The 23,633-nt window shown below is 43.2% G+C and overlaps 1 protein-coding gene across 2 annotated transcripts; it reads left to right on the forward strand.

Annotated features, from left to right (window-relative positions):
* The first annotated feature begins 33 nt into the window (after positions 1 to 33).
* On the forward strand, positions 34 to 20,881 carry LOC123993220. 2 transcript variants are annotated; one of them, XM_046295120.1, is made up of 8 exons: positions 34 to 179; positions 370 to 647; positions 804 to 882; positions 1,006 to 1,090; positions 5,938 to 5,981; positions 6,092 to 6,170; positions 19,200 to 19,473; positions 19,689 to 20,881. In XM_046295120.1, exons 2-8 carry the CDS (start codon positions 377 to 379, stop codon positions 19,784 to 19,786), a joined length of 930 nt encoding a protein of 309 aa, XP_046151076.1. In that variant the 5' UTR covers positions 34 to 179; positions 370 to 376; the 3' UTR covers positions 19,787 to 20,881. The 2 variants fall into 2 exon arrangements, with proteins under 2 accessions (XP_046151076.1, XP_046151077.1); XM_046295121.1 differs by having other exon boundaries at positions 19,200 to 19,338.
* The last annotated feature ends 2,752 nt before the right edge of the window (positions 20,882 to 23,633 follow it).

The following is a 23,633-nucleotide window of genomic DNA, read 5'->3' on the forward strand; positions in this document are numbered from 1 at the left end:
CTAAATTTCAATCTTCTGCTTTAAATCCTGGGAAACTTTTTTCTACTTCCTCCTCCCTAGAATCAGTGGTGAGAAGCTGCTCATACCTACTGCTTTTCAGTTTGAGTATTACTCAACGTTTCACGTTCTAGAGGAACACAAAGACTATAGGAAAAGCTAACATTTCTGTTAACAGAAAGGTAAGAATAACATAATTGTATTTAATTTTTTTCTTTTTTTGGGGGGGGGGGATATTTCCAAGGAAATAGATATATTTGTTCTCATAGCTTCTTTGTTGAACAGACTGTTGATGTTCAATTATCATGCTCACCGCCACAGGCTTACCTAGTACAAATAAATAGATTGTTATACTGCTCTGATTATGTCTAGATCTAAAATGGTGAATGTTCCCGAACTGCTGCTGCTGAGTTTTCAGCACCTGGATTCAGGCGAGCTGGAGACATTTCAGTGGTACTTAAAGGGGCATGTGTTGGATGGATTTCCTAGCATCCCAAAGAGCCAGCTGGAGAATGCTAACAGACAGGTCACCGTGGATAAGATGGTGGAGAGTTACAGCGATGAGGGAGCTGTGCAAATCACACTGGATATCCTGAGGAAAATGAGGCTGAACAATCTCGCAGAAAATTTTGAGAAGAACTACAAAGCAGGTAATACAGAAGTTTGTAGAACTGGTTTGGCGATACCTGTATTGACTGACTGAAGAACGTTTGAAAGTGGCTTTATTAGTAGAGCTAAACCTAAGGAATATTTTATTTTAGTGCAGTGATTCTCAATAATGCTTACCATATCATGTTATTATGTAGCAATCTCTCGGAAGCGGTTATGGAAGCAGGCTGAGAGGGATGAACTGAATGAGGAGGTACCAAGCGGCTCATATGAACTGTGAGAGAAGCTCTTTAGGTCATGTATAGCATACTTTTTCTGAACTGATTGTCATGAATATAGGAGCACGTGTTGTGGTGGTGTAGGGGAGCAGAGCAGTGATTGACTGTTTCCTGTGTCCAGTTCATCTGTGTCTGATAGGAAGCGTGGTCGTCTGATGTCTGTGACCTCTAGGCTGGGGGAAGAGCTGGAGGATCTGGGCAAGAAGGTAAGCCTAGTGCCATTTCTGAGGGGTCAAGTGTAATTCTGAATAAACCACATATCTAGATCACAGTATTCTCTGCTGACTGCTATATACATAATGCAGTGTGTGTGTGTGTGTGTGTGTGTGTGTGTGTGTGTGTGTGTGTGTGTGTGTGTGTGTGTGTGTGTGTGTGTGTGTGTGTGTGTGTGTGTGTGTGTGTGTGTGTGTGTGTGTGTGTGTGATGTCGCCAATAGGGATTCACTTCACTTCTAGTCTCTAGGAAACTGTGCGGTATTATGTTTTTTATGTATTATTTATTACATTGTTAGCCCATAAAATCTTAAGTGTTATACCATACAACCGGGAAGAACTATTGGATATTAGAGAGACGTCAACTTACCAGCACAACCAGCACTACGACCAGGAATACGACTTTCCCAAAGAAGGTCCTTTGTCTGCACCTCCCAGGGCATTTGAACTGAATCCAGAGGCCGACTAAAAACAACCCTGCCGGAGGAGAGGGTGCCAGAGCGGTCTTCGGATGCACTAACACCACCCACCGCTCCCGAATATATTACTCTCTAATGTCCAGTCCCTAGTTAACAAAGTCGACGAAATCTGGGCAAGAGTTGCTTTCCAAAGAGATATCTGAGATTGTAACATACTCTGTTTTACGGAAACATGGCAATCTGGGGACATGCTGTCGGAGTCCATACAGCCAACAGGACTTTCAGTGCATTGCGCTGACAGGAATAAACATCTTTCCAGTAAGAAGAAAGTCGGGGTGTATGTTTCATGATTAACAACTCATGGTGTAATTGTAACAACATACAGGAAGTCAAGTCCTTTTGTTCACATGGCCTAGAGTTCCTCACAATCAAATGCTGAACATAGAACATATTATCTCCCAAGAGAACTCTCCTCGGTTATCGTAACAGCCATGTATATCCCCTCGCAAGCGGATATCAAGACGGCCATCAAGGAACTTCACTGGACTTTATGCAAACTGGAAACCATATATCCCGAGGCTGTATTTATTGCAGCTGGGGATTTTAATAAAGCTAATTTGAGAACAAGGCTACCTAAATTCTATCAGCATATCGATTGCTGTACACAAGCAATTAACACACTCGACTATTGCTACTCTAACTTCCGCGATGCATACAAGGCCCTCCTCCACCCTCCTTTTGGCAAATCTGACCATGACTCCATCTTGCTCCCCTCCTATAGGCAGAAACTAAAACAGGAAGCACCTGTGCTTAGTTCTATACAATGCTGTTCTGACCAATTGGATTGCACGCTTGGAATCACGTGGACTGGGATATGTTCCGGGTAGCCTCAGATAATAACATTGACGTATATGCTGACTCGGTGAGCGAGTTATAAGGAAGTGTATCGGAGATGTTGTACCCATTGTTGTTGTGACTATTAAAACCTTCCCTATCCAGAAACCGTGGATTGATGGCAGCATTATGCTGAAAGTGCATACCATCGTGTTTAATCATGGCAAGGAGACTGGAAATATGATCAAATACAAACAGTGTAGTTATTCCCTCCGTAAGGCAAACACAGAGACAAAGTGGAGTCGCATTTCAATGGCTCAAACACGAGACGTATGTGGCAGGGTCTACAGACAATCATGGATTACAAAAAGAAAACCAGCGGACATCGACGTCTTGCTTCCAGACAAATTAAACAACTTCTTTGCGCACTTTGAGGACAATGTAGTGCTACCGACGCGGCCCGCTACCAAAACCTGCGGGCTCTCCTTCTCCATGTCCGACGTGAGTAAAACATTTAAACGTGTTAACACTCGCAACGGCATCCAGACGTCATCCCTCGCCGTGTCCTCAGAGCATGCGCAGACCAGCTGGCTGGTGTGTTTACGGACATATTCAATCAATCCCTATCTCAGTCTGCTGTCCCCACATGCTTCAAGATGGCCACCATTGTTCCTGTTCCCAAGAAAGCTAAGGTAACTGAACTAAATGACTATCGCCCTGTAGCAAACACTTCTGTCATCATGAAGTGCTTTGAGAGTCTAGTCAAGAATCACATCACCTCTACACTACCTGTCATCCTAGACCCACTTCAATTTGCTTACTGCTCCAATAGGTCCACAGATGATGCAATCGCCATCACACTGCAAACTGCCCTGTCCCACCTGGAGAAGAGGAATACCTATGTAAGAATGCTGTTCATTGACTAGAGCCAAGCATTCAACACCATTGTACCCTCCAAACTCAACCCTGCCCTGTGGGGCCCCAAAAGGGTGCGCTCTCAGCCCCCTTCTGTACCCCCTGTTCACCCACGATTGCGTGGCCATGCACACCTCCAACTCCATCATCAAGTTTGTAGACGACACAACAGTGGTAGGCTTGATTACCAACAATGACAAGACAGCCTACAGGGAGGAGGTGAGGGCCCTCGGAGTGTGGTGTCAGGAAAATAACCTCTCACTCAATGTCAGCAAAACAAAAGAGATGATCATTGACTTCAGGAAACAGCAAAGGGAGCACCCCCCTATCCACATCGACAGGACAGCAGTGGAGAAGGTGGAAAGTTTTAAGTTCCTCCGTGTTCATATCACCGACAAACTGAAATGGTTCACGCACACAGACAGTGTGGCGAAGAAGGCGCAACAGTACCTCTTCAACCTCAGGAGGCTGACAAAAATGTGGCTTGTCACCGAAAACCCTCACTAATATTTACAGGTACACAATTGAGAGCATCCTGTCGGGCTGTATCACCGCCTGGTACGGCAACTGCACCGCCTACAACCACAAGGCTTTCCAGAGGGTGGTGCGGTCTGCACAACACATCACCCGGGGGCAAAGTACCTGTCCTCCAGTTCACACTGCTTCCAACCAGAAGGCGAGGTCAGTAAAAGTGCATCAAAGCTGAGAGATTGAAAAACGGCTTCTATCTCAAGTCCATCAGAATGTTAAACAGCCACATTCGCACTGGCATAGAGAGGAGGCTGCCTACCTACAGACTTGATGTCATCGGCCTCATTAATACATGGAATACTAGTCATTTTAATAATGCCACTTTAAGAATGTTTACATATCTTACATTACTCATCTCATATGTATCTAATGTCTACTGTATCCGTCATTATCTATTCTTTACTATCTATTGCAGCTTAGCCGCTCTGTCACTGCTCATCCTTATATTATACTTATATATTCTTACCCCGTTCCTTTGCTAGATTGTGTGTATTAGGTTTTGTTGTAGAATTGGTTAGATATTAGGTTTTGTTGTGGAATTGTTAGATATTACCTGTTAGATACTGCTGCACTGTCAGATCTAAAGTCAGCAAAAAAAGGAACATCCTCTCACTGTCAACTGCGATAATTTTCAGCAAACTTAACATGTAAATATTTGTATGAACATAACAAGATTCAACAACTGAGACATAAACTGAACAAGTTCCACAGACATGTGACTAACAAAAATGGAATAATGTGTCCCTGAACAAAAGCGGGGTCAAAATCAAAAGTAACAGTCAGTATCTGGTGTGGCCACCAGATGCATTAAGTACTGCAGTGCATCTCCTCCTCGTGGACTGCACCAGATTTGCAAGTTCTTGCTGTGAGATATTACCCCACTCTTCCACTAAGGCACCTGCAAGTTCTGGGGGAAATGGCCCTAGCCCTCACCCTCTGATCCAACAGGTCCCAGACGTGCTCAATGGGATTGAGATCCGGGCTCTTCGCTGGCCATGGCAGAACACTGACATTCCTGTCTTGAAGGAAATCACACACAGAACGGGCAGTATGGCTGGTGGCATTGTCATGCTGGAGGGTCATGTCAGGATTAGCCTGCAGGAAGTGTACAACATGAGGGAGGAGGATGTTTTCCCTGTAACGCACAGCGTTGAGATTTTCTGCAATGACAACAAGTTCAGTCCAATGATGCTGTGACACACCACCCCAGAACATGACGGACCCTCCACCTCCAAATTGATCCCGCTCCAGACTACAGGCCTCGGTGTAAGACTCATTCAATCCGACCATCACCCCTGGTGAGACAAAACCGCAACTCGTAAGTGAAGAGCACTTTTGTCAGTCTTGTCTAGTCCAGTGACGGTGGGTTTGTGCCCATAGTCGACGCTGTTGCCGGTGATGTCTGCTGAGGACCTGCCTTACAACAGGCCTACAAGCCCTCAGTCCAGCCTCTCTCTGCCTATTGCGGACAGTCTGAGCACTGATGAAGGGATTGTGCGTTCCTGGTGTAACTCTGGCAATTGTTGTTGCAATCCTGTACCTGTCCCGCAGTTGTGATTTTCGGATGTACCGATCCTGTGCAGGTGTTGTTACACATGGTCTGCCACTGCGAGGACGATCAACTATCGGCCCTGTCTCCCTGTAGCGCTGTCTTCGGCGTCTCACAGTACATTCATTGCAATTTATTGCCCTGGCCACATCTGCAGTCCTCATGCCTCCTTGCAGCATTCCTAAGGCACGTTCACGCAGATGAGAGACCCTGGGCATCTTTCTTTTGGTGTTTTTCAGTCAGTAGAAAGGTCTCTTTAGTGTCCTAAGTTTTCATAAATGTGATCTTAATTGCCTATCGTCTGTAAATTGTTAGTTTCTTAACGACCGTTCCACAGGTGCATGTTCATTAATTGTTTATGCTTCATTGAACAAGCATGGGGAAACAGTGTTTAAACCCTTTACAAAGAACATCTGTGAAGTAATTAATATTGTTATGAATTATCTTTGAAAGACAGGGTCCTTAAAAAGTAACGTTTCTTTTTCTGCTGTGTTTAGAAGCATAAGCATTTCGCTACACTTGCAATAATATCTGCTAACCATGTGTATGTGACCAATAAACTTTGATTTGATTTTGTGTATGTGTGTGTGTAGACACAGGCTGAGTGGGATGAGCTGATCAGAGACTCATCTGGAATGTAAGTGTATCCGAAAATTATTTTCCTGAGCTAAGTGAAAGAAATATGGAACACAGCATTCTGAGGTGGTGTAGAGGAGCAATGTGTGAGTTGACTGTTTTGGTGTCTAGGTTGGCCCCGTCTAGGGTGGAGCATAATCAACTGGAGATCACTAGGCTGAAGGAGAAGCAGAAGGAACTGATCATGAAGGTAAGACTTGGCCATGTCTGAGGTGTCAAGCATAATTGTGAGTAAACCACATACAGGAAGTGCAGTATGCTGCACCGTGTGTGTGTGTGTGTGTGTGTGTGTGTGTGTGTGTGTGTGTGTGTGTGTGTGTGTGTGTGTGTGTGTGTCAGTGACGTGAGGTCGGTGGCTGGCTTGGCACTGTCTATTATCAAAGCCAGATTTACTCACAAATAAACTTTGCTGAAGCCCAAGTTCACCATACAACATATACAGTTGAAGTCAGAAGTTTACATACACCTTAGCCAAATACATTAAACTCAGTTTTTCACAATTCCTGACATTTAATCCAAGTAAAAATTCCCTGTCTTAGGTCAGTTAGAATCACCACGTTATTTTAAGAATGTGAAATATCAGAATAATTGTATAGAGAATGATTTATTTCAGCTTTTATTTCATTCCCAGTGGGTCAGAAGTTAACATACACTCAGTCAGTATTTGGTAGCATTGCCTTTAAAGTGTTTAACTTGGGTCAAATGTTTTGGGTAGCCTTCCACAAGCTTCCCACAATAAGTTGGGTGTATTTTGGCCCATTCCTCCTGACAGAGCTGGTGTAACTGAGTCAAGTTTGTAGGCCTCTTTGCTTGCATTGACGTCTTTGTGATGGCCACTCCAATAGCTTGACTTTGTTGTCCTTAAGCCATTTTGCCACAACTTTGGAAGTATGCTTGGGGTCATTGTCCATTTGGAAGACCCATTTGCGACCATGCTTTAACTTCCTGACTGATGTCTTGAGATGTTGCTTCAATATATCCACATCATATTCCTTCCTCATGACGCCATTTATTTTGTCAAGTGCACCAGTCCCTCCTGTAGCAAAGCACCCCCCCAAACATGATGCTGCCATCCCAGTGCTTCACGGTTGGGATGGTGTTCTTTGGCTTGCAAGCCTCCCCCTTTTCCTCCAAACACAACGATGGTCATTATGGCCAAACAGTTCTATTTTCTTTTCATCAGACCAGAGGACATTTCTCCAAAAAGTATGATCTTTGCCCCCATGTGCAGTTGCAAACCATAGTCTGGCTTTTTTATGGCAGTTTTGGAGCAGTGGCTTCTTCCTTGCTGAGCGGCCTTACAGGTTATGTCGATATAGGACTCATTTCATTGTGGATATAGATACTTTTCTACCTGTTTCCTCCAGCGTCTTCACAATGTCCTTTGCTGTTTTTCTGGGATTGATTTACACTTTTCGCACCAAAGTACATTCATCTCTAGGAGACAGAACACGTTTTCTTCCTGAGCGGTATGATGGCTGCGTGGTCCCATTGTGTTTATACTTGTATACTATTGTTTGTACAGATGAATGTGATACCTTCAGGCATTTGGAAATTGCTCCCAAGGACAAACCAGACTTGTGGAGGTCTCCAATGTTTTTTTCTGAGGTCTTGGCTGATTGCTTTTGATTTTCCCATGATGTCAAGCAAAGAGGCACTGAGTTTGAAGGTAGGCCTTAAAATACATCCACAGATACACCTCCAATTGACTCAAATGATACCAATTAGCCTATCAGAAGCTTCTAAAGCCATGACATCATTGTCTGGAAATTTCCAAGCTGTTTAAATGCAGTCAACTTAGTGTATGTAAACTTCTGACCCACTGGATTTGTGATACAGTGAATTATAAGTGAAATAATCTGTCTGTAAACAACTGTTGGAAAAATTACTTGTGTCATGCACAAAGTAGATGTCCTAACCGACTTGCCAAAACTCTAGTTTGTTAGCAAGAAATCTGGGGAGTGATTGAAAACGAGTTGTAATGACTCCAAACTAAGTGTATGTAAACTTCCGACTTCAACTGTAGCTCCAACAACGAGTGACATACACTCGTAGGCTACTTACTGAAATTGACCATTTTCACTAAATGAAGGCCTAAATACTAATGTTACCAAGGTACACAAGCGATAGCCTCCAATGGCCGCATATTTTATATCATCTGACAAAATGAAACTGGTCAACTCAGCTCAGTCATAAACATTACAACAAAATTGTTGAAGGTTCTAACGAAATATCCATATCAACAATCAAAATGACTGAAAAATAGTGTCATCAAAACGAAGTTCTAGCTTGATAAATCAAACACAAACATGAAAAACAAATGCTAGGTTCTGAACAATCTCAGTAAAAACTCAAATGGACAACTAGAAAAAGCTCAAACTAAGTTTATTTACCCACTGGGTCATACAGCTGCAAAGACAAAGCATGATTACATAAGCACATATATTTATAACCTTCTAATAAGTGTGGTCAATTCCTTACACAAACGCATTCCTCACTCCTCCCTATTTCCGCAGCCGGTCTGCCTTAGAGACTAACAAATGCCTTTCACCTCTCTCAGAAACCCGGAGCAGAATATGAATCTTCTGCTCTCCATAACTTTCCATATTCCTAGTTCCCATCTACCCTTCATTGACCCCAACATATACATTCCTTATACATGTAAAGTAATGAATGCGTTATAGTATGGTGACATGATCCAGTGCATTTCAAGCTAGAGTCTAACACAAAGCAATGGGCACGGTATAAACAGCTGATCAGCAAATGAAGAAAATGACAGATATTAAGCAATAGATAAACCAGCATAATGCATTGAAATAAAGGGCATTATCAAGGTAAACAAAGCAAACTCAACCAAACAAGGCCAAGAATTAGGATAGTAAGCTAGCAAGGACAATCTTCTAGAAAGGTAGCTGAGTCCGGGGCCAGGATTCAGCACTGCTGAACTGTCACGATCATCTAATGAATTAACGGACCAAGGCGTAGCGTACGTAGAGTTCCACATGTTTATTAAATGAAACTAACAAAAACAATAAAGAGCAACGAAACGTGAAGCAAATGCAGTGCTCACAGGCATCAACACAAAAACAAGGTCCCACAAAAACCCAGTGGGAAAAGGCTGCCTAAATATGATTCCCAATCAGAGACAACGATAGACAGCTGCCTCTGATTGGGAGCCATACCAGGCCAACATAGAAATACAAAAACTAGAGTACCCACCCTAGTCACACCCCGACCTAACCAAATAGAGAATAAAAGGCTCTCTAAGGTCAGGGCGTGACAGTACCCCCCCCCCCCCAAGGGGAGGACTCCGGCCGCAAAACGTGACTCTATATAGGGGAGGGTCCGGGTGGGCATCTAGCCTCGGTGGCGGCTCCGGTGCGGGACGTAGACCCCGCTCCACTCGCAGATCCGTCAGCTTCGCCGGAGGCTCCGGACCGTAGATCACCGCCAAAGGCTCTGGACCGTAGATCGCCGCAGGAGGCTCCGGACCGTAGATCGCCGCAGGAGGCTCCGGACTGGGAGCCCCCGCTGGAGTCTCCGGACTGGGAACCCCGGCTGGAGGCTCCGGACTGGGAACCCCCGCTGGAGGCTCCAGACTGAGAACCCCCGCTGGAGGCTCCGGACTGGGAACCCTCGCTGGAGGCTCCGGACTGGGAACCCTCGCTGGAGGCTCCGGACTGGGAACCCTCGCAGGAGGCTCCGGACTGGGAACCCTCGCAGGAGGCTCCGGACTGGGAACCCTCGCAGGAGGCTCCGGACTGGGAACCCTCGCAGGAGGCTCTGGACTGGGGACACGCACTTCAGGGAGAGTGCGAGGAGCAGGCACAAGACGTACCTGTCTGGGAAGGTGCACTTGAGGGAGAGTGTGAGGAGCAGGCACAGGACGTACCTGACTGGGAAGGCGCACTTGAGGGAGAGTGTGAGGAGCAGTCCACAGGATGTACCGGACTGGGGACACGCACTTCAGGGAGAGTGCGAGGAGGAGGCACAGGACGTACTGGATGGGGGACATGCACTTCAGGGAGAGTACGAGGAGGAGGCACAGGACGTACTGGGCTGTGGCGGCACACTGGAGACCTGGTGCGTAGAACCGGCACAAATTGGACCGGAACAATGACACACTTCGCACAGCGAGTGCGGGCACAACTTGTACCGGAACGGTGACACACACTTCAGGGCGAGTGCGTGGAGGAGACACAGGACGTACCAGACTGGGGAGGCGCACTGGAGGCCAGGTGCGTGAAACTAGTGCAGATGACACCGGACTGGTGTCACGCTCCTCAGCACGCCCACTCTGCAGCACTCTCATCACCACCACCTCTCTCCGGAATCTTTCGAGTACCTCCTTCGACTCCCTGACGGTCTCTGGCTCATTCCTCTGCTTCGCCGACCATCCCATGTGTCCCCCCAAAAAACCTTTTTGAGGCTGCTTCTTGGGCCTTCGTCGTGGCTGTGAAACCCCGGTGCCGTCGCTGTCCCTCCTTCGCTGCTTCCCCCTGCTTCCATGGCAGGCTTTTGTCTCTTGCCATTATTTCGACCCAAGTCCAGGATGTCCTCCACTCCTGGCTTTCCTTCCAGGCCCAGGATCCCTGCTCCTCCTGGGCACGCCGCTTGTTCCGTGGGTGGTGAGATCTTCTGTCACGATCGTTATAATGAATGTCGGACCAAGGCACAGTGTACGTAGAGTTCCACATGTTTATTAAACGAAACTCACAAAAACAATAAAGAGCAACGAAACGTGAAGCAAATGCAGTGCGCACAGGCATCAACACAAAAACAAGATCCCACAAAAACCCAGTGGGAAAATGCTGCCTAAATATGATCCCCAATCAGAGACAACGATAGACAGCTGCCTCTGATTGGGAACCATACCAGGCCAACATAGAAATACAAAAACTAGAGTACCCACCCTAGTCACACCCCGACCTAACCAAATAGAGAATAAAAGGCTCTCTAAGGTCAGGGCGTGACATGAACGGACACCCATCTACACACAATACCCCATAATGACAACGTGAAAACATGTTTTTAGAAATGTATGCAAATTTATTGAAAATGTAATACAGAAATATAAAATGTACATAATAATTAATAGTCTTGAGTCAATACATGTTAAAATCCCCTTCGGCAGTGATTACACCTGTGAGTCTTTCTGGGTAAGTCTCTAAGAGCTTTGCACACCTGGATTGTACAATATTTGCCCATTACTATTTTTTAAATGATTCAAACTCTGTCAAATTGGTTGTTGATCATTGCAAGACAACGATTTTCAAGTCTTGCCATAGATTTTCAAGCAGATTTAAGTCAAAACTGAAACTCGACCACTCAGGAACATTCACTGTCTTCTTGGTAAGTAACTCCAGTGTAGATTTGGCTTTGTGCTTCAGCTTATTGTCCTGATGAAAGGTGAATTAATTTCCCAGTGTCTGGTGGAAAGTTAACTGAACCAATATTTCCTCTAGTGATTTTGCCTGTTCTTAGCTGCATTCTGTTTCTTTTATAACCTAAAAAAACTCCCAGTACTTAACGATTACAAGCATACCTATAACATGATTGCAACCAACAGTATGCTTGAAAATGTGGAGAATGGTACTCAGTAATGTGCTCTATTGGATTTGCCCCAAACATAACACTTTGTATTCAGAACAAAAAGTGAAGTTTTTTTACATGTATTTTGCAAGTATTACTCAGTCCATCCAGGATTTCGCAATTTTTGTTTGTGATTTATGTGACCAAAAATGCTTGATTTTGCGGCAGCTTTTTTTTCACGTTCATTTCATAAAAAGCTATAAAAAGTCATATGTTTTAGTTAATTTTCCTGAAGAAATAGCTCATAATCCTCTCACACATTCACTCAAACACACTTCTCTATCAGGTGTCATGATGTTGGCCTGGGGGATAGGTTTATGACAGTCATAAATACCTCTTCCCCCCTTTTTCCTCTCTCTGACCTACCGAGGTTACATTTAAAAAACCCTTGGTTAACATAGAGATTCTGGGAACATCAGAATGTGGGGGGAAATGAACTATATTCTGGTAATACGAACAATTGAACATATGCGGTGGTACTTAATGAATATGATGTCAGTTTGGTTGTCATCTGAGACATTCTCATCAATTATAGGATGACAAACTCTACAGTGGAAAGTCTACACAGAGTTATCGGATTCACATGGAAATGTTGTTCAATTTAAATGTTTGAATTTGAAATTATTTGTGATGGGACGAAATGTGATTTTAGCTTCTAAAATGTGAGATGTGGGTTTCCATAAGTTAGGGCTGCTCACTCAGTGGCCGCCTCTGTGAAGGGAAATGGGCTATAAAACCTTTCAAACACGCCCTCTTCTCCCTTCCTATATAAGCCTTGACGACAACATAACTTCCTGTTCCGAGGATATGAGGGCGACGGTCCTATATCAGAATGGTTGCGAATGGTATGGTTGCGAATGGTATGAACTTTGAACTCTTATTCACTACAGAAGTGATACCTCCTAGCTGTTGAGTTAGTGACCACAGCTGCAAACGCAGGTTAGGAAGGAACAGACAGAGTATCCGTCTATCACACAACGACGTTACTACAACGTATCCAATTGACAATCAGAGACATTATTCAAAGGACAGAGGACTTGGTTTGGCAACACGGCCTTCCATCTACCACCAACCTACTGAAGCGCAGCTCAGAGTAAATATTTATTGCATTTTCCTTTTCCAAATGGCCGGTAATTTAGAATGCATAAAATACTGTATTTACGATAGTACAGCTTCGCCTTTGTTCCTGTCTTCCTGCTCTTTCACTCAACCCAGCCCCTTTTCCTTTGTGTAACAAGCCGTCATATCTGTTCCGCCCGCTAGGGACGTTTTCCTTTACGACGTAATTTGTAATCAAGTTATGATTAATTGTGTGTATGTGAATTATGTGGGATTAGTTACAGTGGGGCATAAAAGTATTTAGTCAGCCACCAATTGTGCAAGTTCTCCCACTTAAAAAGATAAGAGAGGCCTGTAATTTTCATCATAAGTACACTTCGACTATGACAGAAAAAAATAGAAAAAAATCAAGAAAATCGCATTGTAGGATTTTTAATGAATTTATTTGCAAATTATGGTGGAAAATAAGTATTTGGTCAATAACAAAAGTTTATCTCAATACTTTGTTATATACCCTTTGTTGGCAATGACAGAGGTCAAATGTTTTCTGTAAGTCTTCACAAGTTTTTCAAACTGTTGTTGGTATTTTGGCCCATTTCTCCATGCAGATCTCCTCTAGAGCAGTGATGTTTGGGGGCTGTTGCTGGGCAACACGGACTTTCAAACACTCGTTTGGAGGTTAGATAGCACAGTGTCCAAGGAAGGGCCAGAAGTATACAGAATGGTGTCGTCTGCGTAGAGGTGGATCAGGGAATCGCCCGCAGCAAGAGCAACATCATTTATATATACAGAGAAAAGAGTCGGCCCGATAATTTAACCCTGTGGTACCCCTATAGAGACTGCCAGAGGACTGGACAAATGCATTCTGTCTGCAAAGTAGTTGGTGAACCAGGCAAGGCAGTCATCCGAAAAACCGAGGCTACTGAGTCTGCCGATAAGAATATGGTGATTGACAGAGTCAAAAGCCTTGGCCAGGTCGATGAAGACGGCTGCACAGTACTGTCTGTTATCGCTGGCGGTTATGATATCGTTTAGTACCTTGAGCGTGGCTGAGGTGCACCCGTGACCGGCTTGGAAACCGGATTGCACAGCGAAGAAGGTACGGTGGGATTCGAGATGGTCAGTGATCTGTTTGTTGACTTGGCTTTTAGAAGACCTTAGATAGGCAGGGCAGGATGGATATAGGTCTGTAACAGTTTTGGTCCAGGGTGTCTACCCCTTTGAAGAGGGATATGACCGCGGCAGCTTTCCAATCCTTGGGGATTTCAGATGGTACGAAGGAGAGGTTGAACAGGCTGGTAATAGGGGTTGCGACAATGGTGGCGGACAGTTATAGAGGGTAGAGATTGTCAAGCCCAGCTGATTTGTATGGGTCCAGGTTTTTGCAGCTCTTTCAGAACATCTGCTACATGGATTTGGGTAAAGGTTGGCCGAGGTTGGAGTAGCCAGGAGGAAGGCATGGCCAGCCTTTGAGAAATGCTTGTTGAAGTTTTCGATTATCACAGATTTATCGGTGGTGCCCGTGTTACCTGACCTCGGTGCAGTGGGCAGCTGGGAAGAGGTGCTCTTGTTCTCCATGGACTTTACAGTGTCCCAGAACTTTTTGGAGTTAGAGCTCCAGGATGCAAATTTCTGCTTGAAAAAGCTGGCCTTTGCTTTCCTGACTGACTGCGTGTATTGGTTCCTGACTTCCCTGAACAGTTGCATATCGCGGGGACTATTCGATGCTATTGCAGTCTGCCACAGGATGTTTATGTGCTGGTTGAGGGCAGTCAGGTCTGGAGTGAACCAAGGGCTATATCTGTTTTTAGTTCTGCATTTTTTTGAACGGAGCATGCTTGTCTAAGATGGTGAGTGTCAGGACCCGGTTACGAACCCGGGTCTCCGGAGTGAGAAACAGTCACTTAACCAACTGAGCCACGAATAGTTGGCAGAACCCAGAAGATGAGGCAGACACAGCAGTACTTGAGACGGTGTATTTAATAAAGTAAAAAGTGAAGTTCTTCAGGAAAACATGTAACTCCACAACCTCAAAAGGAATTCCACAAGAACAAAGGTAATCCTCCAAGACAAAAAGGTAAATCCACAAGGTGGAAGGTATAGCACAAAAAGCCTCAAAAAATACTCAAAAACAAACTAACAAGAACAAAAAACAGAATTCCACAAGAGAGTCCACCGGGATCAACAAGAGTTTCACAGAGTACTAGGGCTGGGTGCTAACATACAAACACAGAGCAAAGGACTGAGGAAAACAAAGGGTTTAAATACAATCAGGGGAAACAAGGCACAGGTGCAAATAATAATGGGGATCAAGGGAAAACAAAAGGTCAAAAGGCACAATGGGAGCATCTAGTGACCAAAAACCGGAACAACCCTGGCCAAATCCTGACAGTGAGGAAGTTACTTTAAAGAATGACCAGGCATCCTCAATTGACGGGATGAGGTCAATATCCTTCCAGGATACCCGGGCCAGGTCGATTAGAAAGGCCTGCTTGCAGAAGTGTTTTAGGGAGCGTTTGACAGTGATTAGGGGTGGTCGTTTGACCGCAGACCTTTAGCGGATACAGGACATGAGGCAGTGATCGCTGAGATCCTGATTGAATACAGCAGAGGTGTATTTGGAGGGCAAATTTGTCAGGATAATGTCAATTAGGGTGCCCATGTTTACGGATTTAGGGTTGTACCTGGTGGTTTCCTTGATGATTTGTGTGAGATTGAGGGCATCTAGCTTAGATTGTAGGACTGCCGGGGTGTTAAGCATATCCCAGTTTAGGTCACCTAACAGAACAAACTCTGAAGCTAGATGGGGGGCGATCAATTCACAGATGGTGTCCAGGGCACAGCTTGGAGCTGGAGAGATACATTTTTAAAATTATAAGTTTGAACTGTTTGGGCATAGACCTGGAAAGTATGACAGAACTTTGCAGGCTATCTCTGCAGTAGATTGCAATTCCTTCCCCTTTGGCAGTTCTATCTTGACGGAAAGTGTTATAGTTGGGTATGGAAATCTCAATTTTTGGTGGCCTTCCTAAGCCAGGATTCAGACACGGCAAGGACATTAGGGTTGGCAGAGTGTGCTAAAGCAGTGAGTAAAACAAACTTAGGGAGGAGGCGGCTTCTGATGTTGACATGCATGAAACCAAGGCTTTTTCGATCACAGAAGTCAACAAATGAGGGTGCAAATGAGGGAAATGCAGGGCCTGGGTTTACTTCCACATCACCCGAGGAACAGAGGAGGAGTAGGATGAGGGTGCGGCTAAAGACTATCAAAACTGGTCGTCTAGAGCGTTGGGGACAAGGAATAAAAGGAGCAGATTTATGGGCATGTCAGAATATATTCAGGGCACAATGTGCAGACAGGAGTATTGAGGGGTGCGGGTACAGCGGAGGTAAGCCCAGGCACTGGGTGATGATAAGAAAGGTTGTATCTCTGGACATGCTGCTTATAATGGGTGAGGTCACCGTATGTGTGGGAGGTGGGACAAAGGAGGTATCAGATGTGTGAGGAGTGGAACTAGGGGCTCCATTGTAAACTAAAACAATGATAACTAACCTGAACAACAGTATACAAGGCATATTGATATTTGAGAGAGACATACAGCAAGGCATAAAGTAATCGCAGGTCTTGATTGGGAGAGCTTGCTAAAACAACAGGTGAGACAACAACAGCTAGTCAGCTAACACAACAACAGCAGGTAAAATGGCGATGACTAGGCAGAGAGGGTCGGATTAACTACACACAGTTTGCGGCTGGGGCCGACAGATAAAACATAAATAAACAGAATGGAGTACCGTGATTAATGGACAGTCCAGCAGGCATCGGCTATGTAGCCAAGTGATCATAGTGTCCAGGGGACAGCAGTAGATGGAACAGGGAAGCCGCCACTACGCTAGCACGCGGGCGACACAGTGTTTAAAGGTAATTACATTTACATGATTAGCTCAATCAGGTGATATTAATTACGGATAAATAATTTTATAGAATAGCATGTCTTATCAATTAATCCAGCATAGCCAAAGACATGACACAGGCCTGGGGTTTGCTATCAACAAGAGATGCCCCTCCCATTCCTACTCACTCTCTCTCTCCTCTCAAAAAACGAATCGATTCAAAGCTGATCAATCGCTTTTAATGTGAGGATAGATATTTTTTTCTAATAAATTGTCTTGAGTGATTTTTTTCGTAGTAAGGGAAATAAAGAACATAAAATGTAAAAATAGAGTATTGTGGTTGATATGCACTAATCCATTTTTTTTAATCCAGAAAGTTTGTGTTTTCGTGATCCGTATTAAGTTTTACAGCGAATTTAAAGCTGTGGGAACTGTCACGAATTCTGCTGAAGGTGGTTCCTCTTCCTGTTCGGGCGGCGCTTGGCGCTCGTTGGTCTACTAGCTGCCACCGATCCCCTTTTCTGTTTCAGTTAGTTTTGTCTGATGTGTTACACCTGTTTCTTGTTTGGGTTTTGATTTGGGCTATTTAAACCAGGTATGCCCACCTGCTTTTGTGAGGGCTTGTTTTTCTGGTGTGTGGTGTGTATTCTCGTGGACTATTTTCTCCGGACTGTTTGGTCCTGCTTTTGGGCTGGTTTAAGTGATGCGCCTTAGTGGTTGGCGTTACCATTACTTGTTGTTCTGGATTAAAAGATCACAGTTGAACTACCTCTGCTCTCTGTGCCTGACTTCTCCACCCACTACTCCTAGAAGCTGTGACATGTACTGTTCTGACATTCTCATATGCTTTCCTGATTCGAAGTGACTGTTGATTGTCGACTTTCTCTAGTTTCCAAAACCATTTGGAAATTGTTTCGCACGGTCTTTAACTGTTATTTTTGTAGGCAAATGAGATTGATTTATGTTCATTGAACTGCCTATCAGCCATCAACAGTCCCCCATCATCTTCGCACGTGATTACGCTGACAGGCCAGGGGGGAAAAAACTTTGTTGACGTGTGGTTGGATTGGGACATTTTCCACGGTAACAGTGCAGTAATTGGTCAAAATTACAAACCCACTTTTGATTGGACCCTTTTCATGCACTAAAAGTGCAGAATTGGTCAAAATTGCGAGCTCTCACATAATTTGCGCAGATTGGTTAATTTTGCATTGAATTATGCGATCGCGGAATTGTGGAATCCTGTAGGGACTGATTACTTCAGTGCTTTGTTGCAAAAAGGATGCATGTTTTGGAATATTTTATTCTGTTCAAGCTTCCTTCTGTTCACTCTGTCAATTAGGTTAGTATTGTGGAATAACTACAATGTTGTTGATCCATCGTCAGCTTTCACCTATCACAGCCATTAATTAAACTCTGTAATTGTTTAAAAGTCACTATTGGCCTTATGATGAAATCCTTGAGCCGTTTTCTTCCTCTCTGGCAACTGAGTTAGGAAGGTCGCTTGTATCTTTGTAGTGACTGGGTGTACTGACACACCATCACAAGTGTAATTAATAACTTCAACATGTTTAAGAAATATTCAATGTCTGCTTATTTTTTTTTTAACCCATATACCAATAAGTGCCCTTCTTTGCGAGGCATTCAAAAAACTCCCTGGTTTTTGTGGCTTAATCTGTTTGAAATCCACTGCTCAACTGAGGGACCTTACAGATAATTGTGTGGGGTACAGAGATGAGTTAATCATGAAAAAATAATGTTAACACTATTATTGCACACAGACTGAGTCCATGCAATTTATTATGTGACAAAAATAATCTCAACTCAATCCCAGGCTGTAACACAACAACATCTGGAAAAATTCTAAGGCACTGTATATATATTTTGTAATTATGTGTTTTAAATAACAGACGAAGAGCATACAGTGCCTTCGGAAAGTATTCAACCTGACAAAGCTTGAGATGATCTGCAGAGAAGAATGGGAAAAACTCCCCAAGCTTGTAGCGTCATACCCAAGAAGACTCGAGGCTGTAATCGTTGCCAAAGGTGCTTTAACAAAGTACTGAGTAAAGGGTCTGAATACTTATGTACATGTGATATTATATATATATATATATTATATGAGTATATAAAATATATAAAAGTGCAAAAATTTAAATAAAAACTGTTTTTGCTTTGTCATAATGGGGTATAGTGTGTAGCTTGATGAGGATTTTTTAAATCAATTTTAGAATAAGGCTGTAACGTAACAAAAGGTTGAAAAAAATCAAGGGGTCTGAATACTTTCCGAATGCACTGTATATTGGAGGGTGGGGTTAGCCTACCCTGACTGCACGTGTGTGTGTGTGTGTGTGTGTGTGTGTGTGTGTGTGTGTGTGTGTGTGTGTGTGTGTGTGTGTGTGTGTGTGTGTCTGTGTGCGTGTGTGCGTGTGTGCGTGTGTGTGTCTGTGTGTGTGTGTGTGTGTGTGTGTGTGTGTGTGTGTGTGTGTGTGTGTGTGTGTGTGTGTGTGTGTGTGTGTGTGTGTGTGTGTGTGTGTGTGTGTGTGTGTGTGTGTGTGTGTAAACATGCCTTTTTTGGTTGTGCTGTTTGCAGATTGTGCTGTTTTCAGATTGTATTAGTCAGATCTATTTCTATATTGTTCTTAAATGGAGGAATCCCCCTGCTCTGTTGTTTCAGGAAACCCAGCTTGTTGAGTGTATGATAGTGGTTGTTCTGCAGCGACTTAATGAAGTAAAGCTGCAACAGTTTCAGTGGCACCTGACTAAGGGGAAGTTGGAAGTCTTCGATCCCATCCCAAAGGACCAGCTGAAGAGAGGTGACAGGAAAGACACAGTGGATAAGATGGTGGACAAGTACAGTCCTGACGGAGCTGTGGGAATCACAGTAAAGATTCTGAGAAAGATTAAGCTAAACGATCTCGCTGTTGAGTTAGAAAATAACTACAGAGAAGGTAACTAATTCAGCAGCTTGTGTTGATTGACTTAAAGCCTGTGTAACATTACACCATTATGAACACACACACACACACACTGTGCTTTACTTGCAGATATCATCAGTTGTGTTGGTTGCAGCAGGGTCACGTTGCAGTTCTGTTTCCTTTTCTGTCGTTTTGGTTCCTCATGAAACACGGATGACACCAATTTCACTCTCTCTTTCTCTCTTTAGCGGAGGGAGCAAAAGGACATGTTAATGGGGAAAGTCGATTCCTCCACTCAAACTCTGGCCACCTCTCCAACTCACCAGAATGGATGCCGCCAATCTAATGTTTATGGAAATAAGAGCTTTGGTGTAAATTTAAAAAAAATTTTTTAAACGTTTTGTTTATTTATATTGAATAATTCTGTGTTTTACAAGACAGACGAAGAGCATTACATTTCCTCAGTTAAGAATTTAGGTTATCAAGGCAACATCTTATCACACAATCTTATGAGCTGATATGGTGTCTGTTGGACACCATTGGACATAAATAAGCACAACATTTTTTATGAAGATGTACATACACCATTTACTGGCAGTAAAAGTGTCGCATAAGTAAATCATTTAATTATTTCTCAGTGTTTTAGAATGAGTTACTTGTTATATGTGTGCCAGATGCCACCAATCATCTCTGATTCTCTGCTGGGCGCGCAATGTCAAGTGCGGAATATTTAGTGTGGACTCGTTCAAATAATCCATAGCCTATACGAAGTGCATGCTCGGAGAAGCACAAATTATATTTCTAAGAAAATGTACTTCCTAAATATGATAGGCTATTTACGTTGACTGGAAATAAGTATTGATTGGCTACATTAATTTGTCTATGTCAGATGTGTGCGTACTGGTAGTGAAGTACTGGTAGTAAAACAAATGGATACATGAAAAATGGAGGAGCCGCCTGTGAATCGTAGGTTACTCCTCCTGGATGTTATGCAAAACTTTGCAAGTCAAGGGAACATTTTCAGACAATCTATGTGCACAAATGTGGAATTAAATGTTGATGGAATCGGGGCTAGTTGTCTGTCCCAGTGCCATTTGACAAACCCTGTTTTATATAAGAATTCTCATTTTATTTTCATGCTAGCACCAAGAGATCAACCCGGAAGGTTGTAGGCTATAACGGATAAGGAGAGTGAGGTTGTCTGCTGTGGTCTGTGAGCCCACAACCTTCCGGGCTGCAGCCCTGTGCGCTATCAAAAGTGCTACTGTAATCCTTGAAAGTACTGTTTGCTTTTAAGATAATTAAAGGGTTCAATTGGGCTGTGCACTCCTAATAACCTCAATGTCTTAATATGTATTACTGTAGTAACCACACTCATGAAATAGTATGAATTATCCTTTTATATGATTTTCTTTCAGGAGTAAAATGATTTCAATAATGACTTTATGGTATGAAATTTAACAATACAGATAATGAATCAACAATTAAGTCAATCAATACAACAACAAAAAGTCCTAAGTTGTACACAAGCACAACCATGAATTTGTCCAACGTAGTATGTTGGATTTTACTTGCATGAAACAGTTCAGCGGTGATGAATTAAAGGAATTTTGAAGTCTGTTGTGGTCCTTGACGTCCACAGAGCTGTAGAGTAAACCAGTCGAATCCCACAAGGGGAGCTCCAACCAATGATTTATATATATGTACTAGATAACTAATAGAGGTCGCTGTGTTAAAGCCACCATGCCTCCATCTTGGCACTCCCTCACAATTGTAAAAAATATTTTGGAACGTATGTAAACCCACAGTGGAGGTGTCATAATACCCATACAACCTAGCTGTCAAACAGGGAAATGGTTCCAATCGTTTTCCCACCATTAATTTGTCCCATCAGAGATTTTAGAAACACTTCAAATAAGGGCCGTGTTCCGTGTGGGTTTACCCTGGCATGACATTTTGATAACCATGTAAATCTCTCTCGGATAAGGTGACATTTAGAATCTGAGTGTAAATAGAACCAAATATATTGATAAAAGGGTAATTGGCATCAAAGTAGACATCATGCAAAACTACAAATCCCTGCACGTCATCTCTAGCTGACACCTTTTTTTTTTTTTTGGGGGTAAATACAAGCAAATATATTGATAAAAGCCACCCTGTCCTAGAGAGATTTACACGGTTATCAAAATGGTGGAAAAACATTTGGAACAATTTGACCACTAGGTTTTATGGGTATTATGAGTCATAGTGTGGTACTCCATATGCATTTATTAACTTCTACATTCATTTTTGGCACATTTACTATATTACAGACACTTTTATGAATTGTTTCTGTAACGGCGTTCGTCTGTTGAAAGAAGAGAGTCGGACCGAAATGCAGCGTGTTGGTTACTCATGACTTTAATGAAAGAACGCGGTACATGAAATAACTGATACTAACTACAAAACAACAGAACGGAACGTGAAACTAATTACAGCCTATCTGGTGACTACAACACAGAGACAGGAACAAACACCCACGAAATACAAAGCGAACTCAGGCTACCTAAATACGGTTCCCAATCCGAGACAACGAGAATCACCTGACTCCAATTGAGAACCGCCTCAGGCAGCCAAGCCTAACTAGACACACCCCTAATCATATACAATCCCAATGCTAATAAAACCCCAATACGAACCCAACACATAAACCCATGTCACACCCTGGCCTGACCAAAATATATAACGAAAACGCAAAACATATTAACCAAGGCGTGACAGTTTCAAAGTATATTGTGAGCTAAACAGAAAAAATAAACAAATACTTAAAACATTTTCCTTGAAGTATCTTTTTTTTTTGGATTAATAATGTTACTGTCTCCAGTACAATTTTTTAAATAATGAAATACATGTAATTTTGTCGTTTAATTGAAATACTGTAGAATTCCATTCATTCCTATGGAGGACTGCTCCTACTGGGGAGTGAAAATATGGCTGACCAGTGGCATCAAATACCCTCAATGGCTAATACATAGCGTCAGCACTCCAGGGTTTATATACCTCATTGGCTCCAACAAAGGTGCCAGACAGTGTCCAAGTGATGACGTCACAATGAGTTGCAAAGGCACTTTAGTAAGCTGGACAACATCACAATGTGTACGCATGCATGTGTCTGTACCTTTGTGTTTGTTTCTTCACAGTCCCCATTGTTTCATAAGGTGGATTATTTTAACCAGTTATTTAAATCTGATTCTACTGCTTGCATCAGTTACCTGATGTGAAATAGAGTTCCATGTAGTCATGGCTCTATGTAGTACTGTGTGCCTCCCATAGTCTGTTCTGGACTTGGGGACTGTGAAGAGACCACTGGTGGTATGTCTTGTGGGGTGTGAATGGGTGTCATTCAGCTTGCCAACACCTCTTACATAAACAAGTAGTGATGAATTCAATCGCTCTTCCACTGAGCCATGAGAGTTTGACATGCATGCAATTAATGTTAGCTCTCCGTGTACATTTAAGGGCCAGCCGTGCTGCCCTGTTCTGAGCCAACTGCAATTTTCCCAAGTCCCTCTTTGTGGCACCTGATTAACTAGTTCACAATAGTTATATTTTGCTTGCATTTAGCCCCATTCTTCAGCTCCATGCAACCCCTCCCATCTACAGTTGAAGTCATAGGTTTACATACACCTTAGCCAAACACATTTAAACTCAATTTTACACAATTCCTGACATTTAATCCAAGTAAAAATTCCCTGTCTTAGTTCAGTTAGGATCACCACTTTATTTTAAGAATGTGAAATGTCAGAATTATAGTAGAAATAATTATTTATTTCAGGTTTTATTTCTTTCATCACATTCCCAGTGGGTCAGAGGTTTTCATACACTCAATTAGTATTTGGTAGCATTGCCTGTAAATTGTTTAAGCGTTCCACAAGCTTCCCACAATAAGTTGGCAAAATGTTGGTCCATTCCTCCTGACAGAGCTGGTGTAACAGAGTCAGGTTTGTAGGCCTCCTTGCTTGCACATGCTTTTTCAGTTCTGCCCACTAATTTTTCTATGGGATTGAGGTCAGGGCTTTGTGATGGCCACTCCAATACCTCAACTTCGTTGTCCTTAAGCCATTTTGCCACAACTTTGGAAGTATGCTTGTGTTCATTGTCCATTTGGAAGCTTTAACATTTGCGACCAAGCTTTAACTTCCTGACTGATGTCT

This window comes from Oncorhynchus gorbuscha, linkage group LG13 (genome assembly GCF_021184085.1).
Source record: "Oncorhynchus gorbuscha isolate QuinsamMale2020 ecotype Even-year linkage group LG13, OgorEven_v1.0, whole genome shotgun sequence".
Classification (NCBI taxonomy): domain Eukaryota; kingdom Metazoa; phylum Chordata; class Actinopteri; order Salmoniformes; family Salmonidae; genus Oncorhynchus; species Oncorhynchus gorbuscha.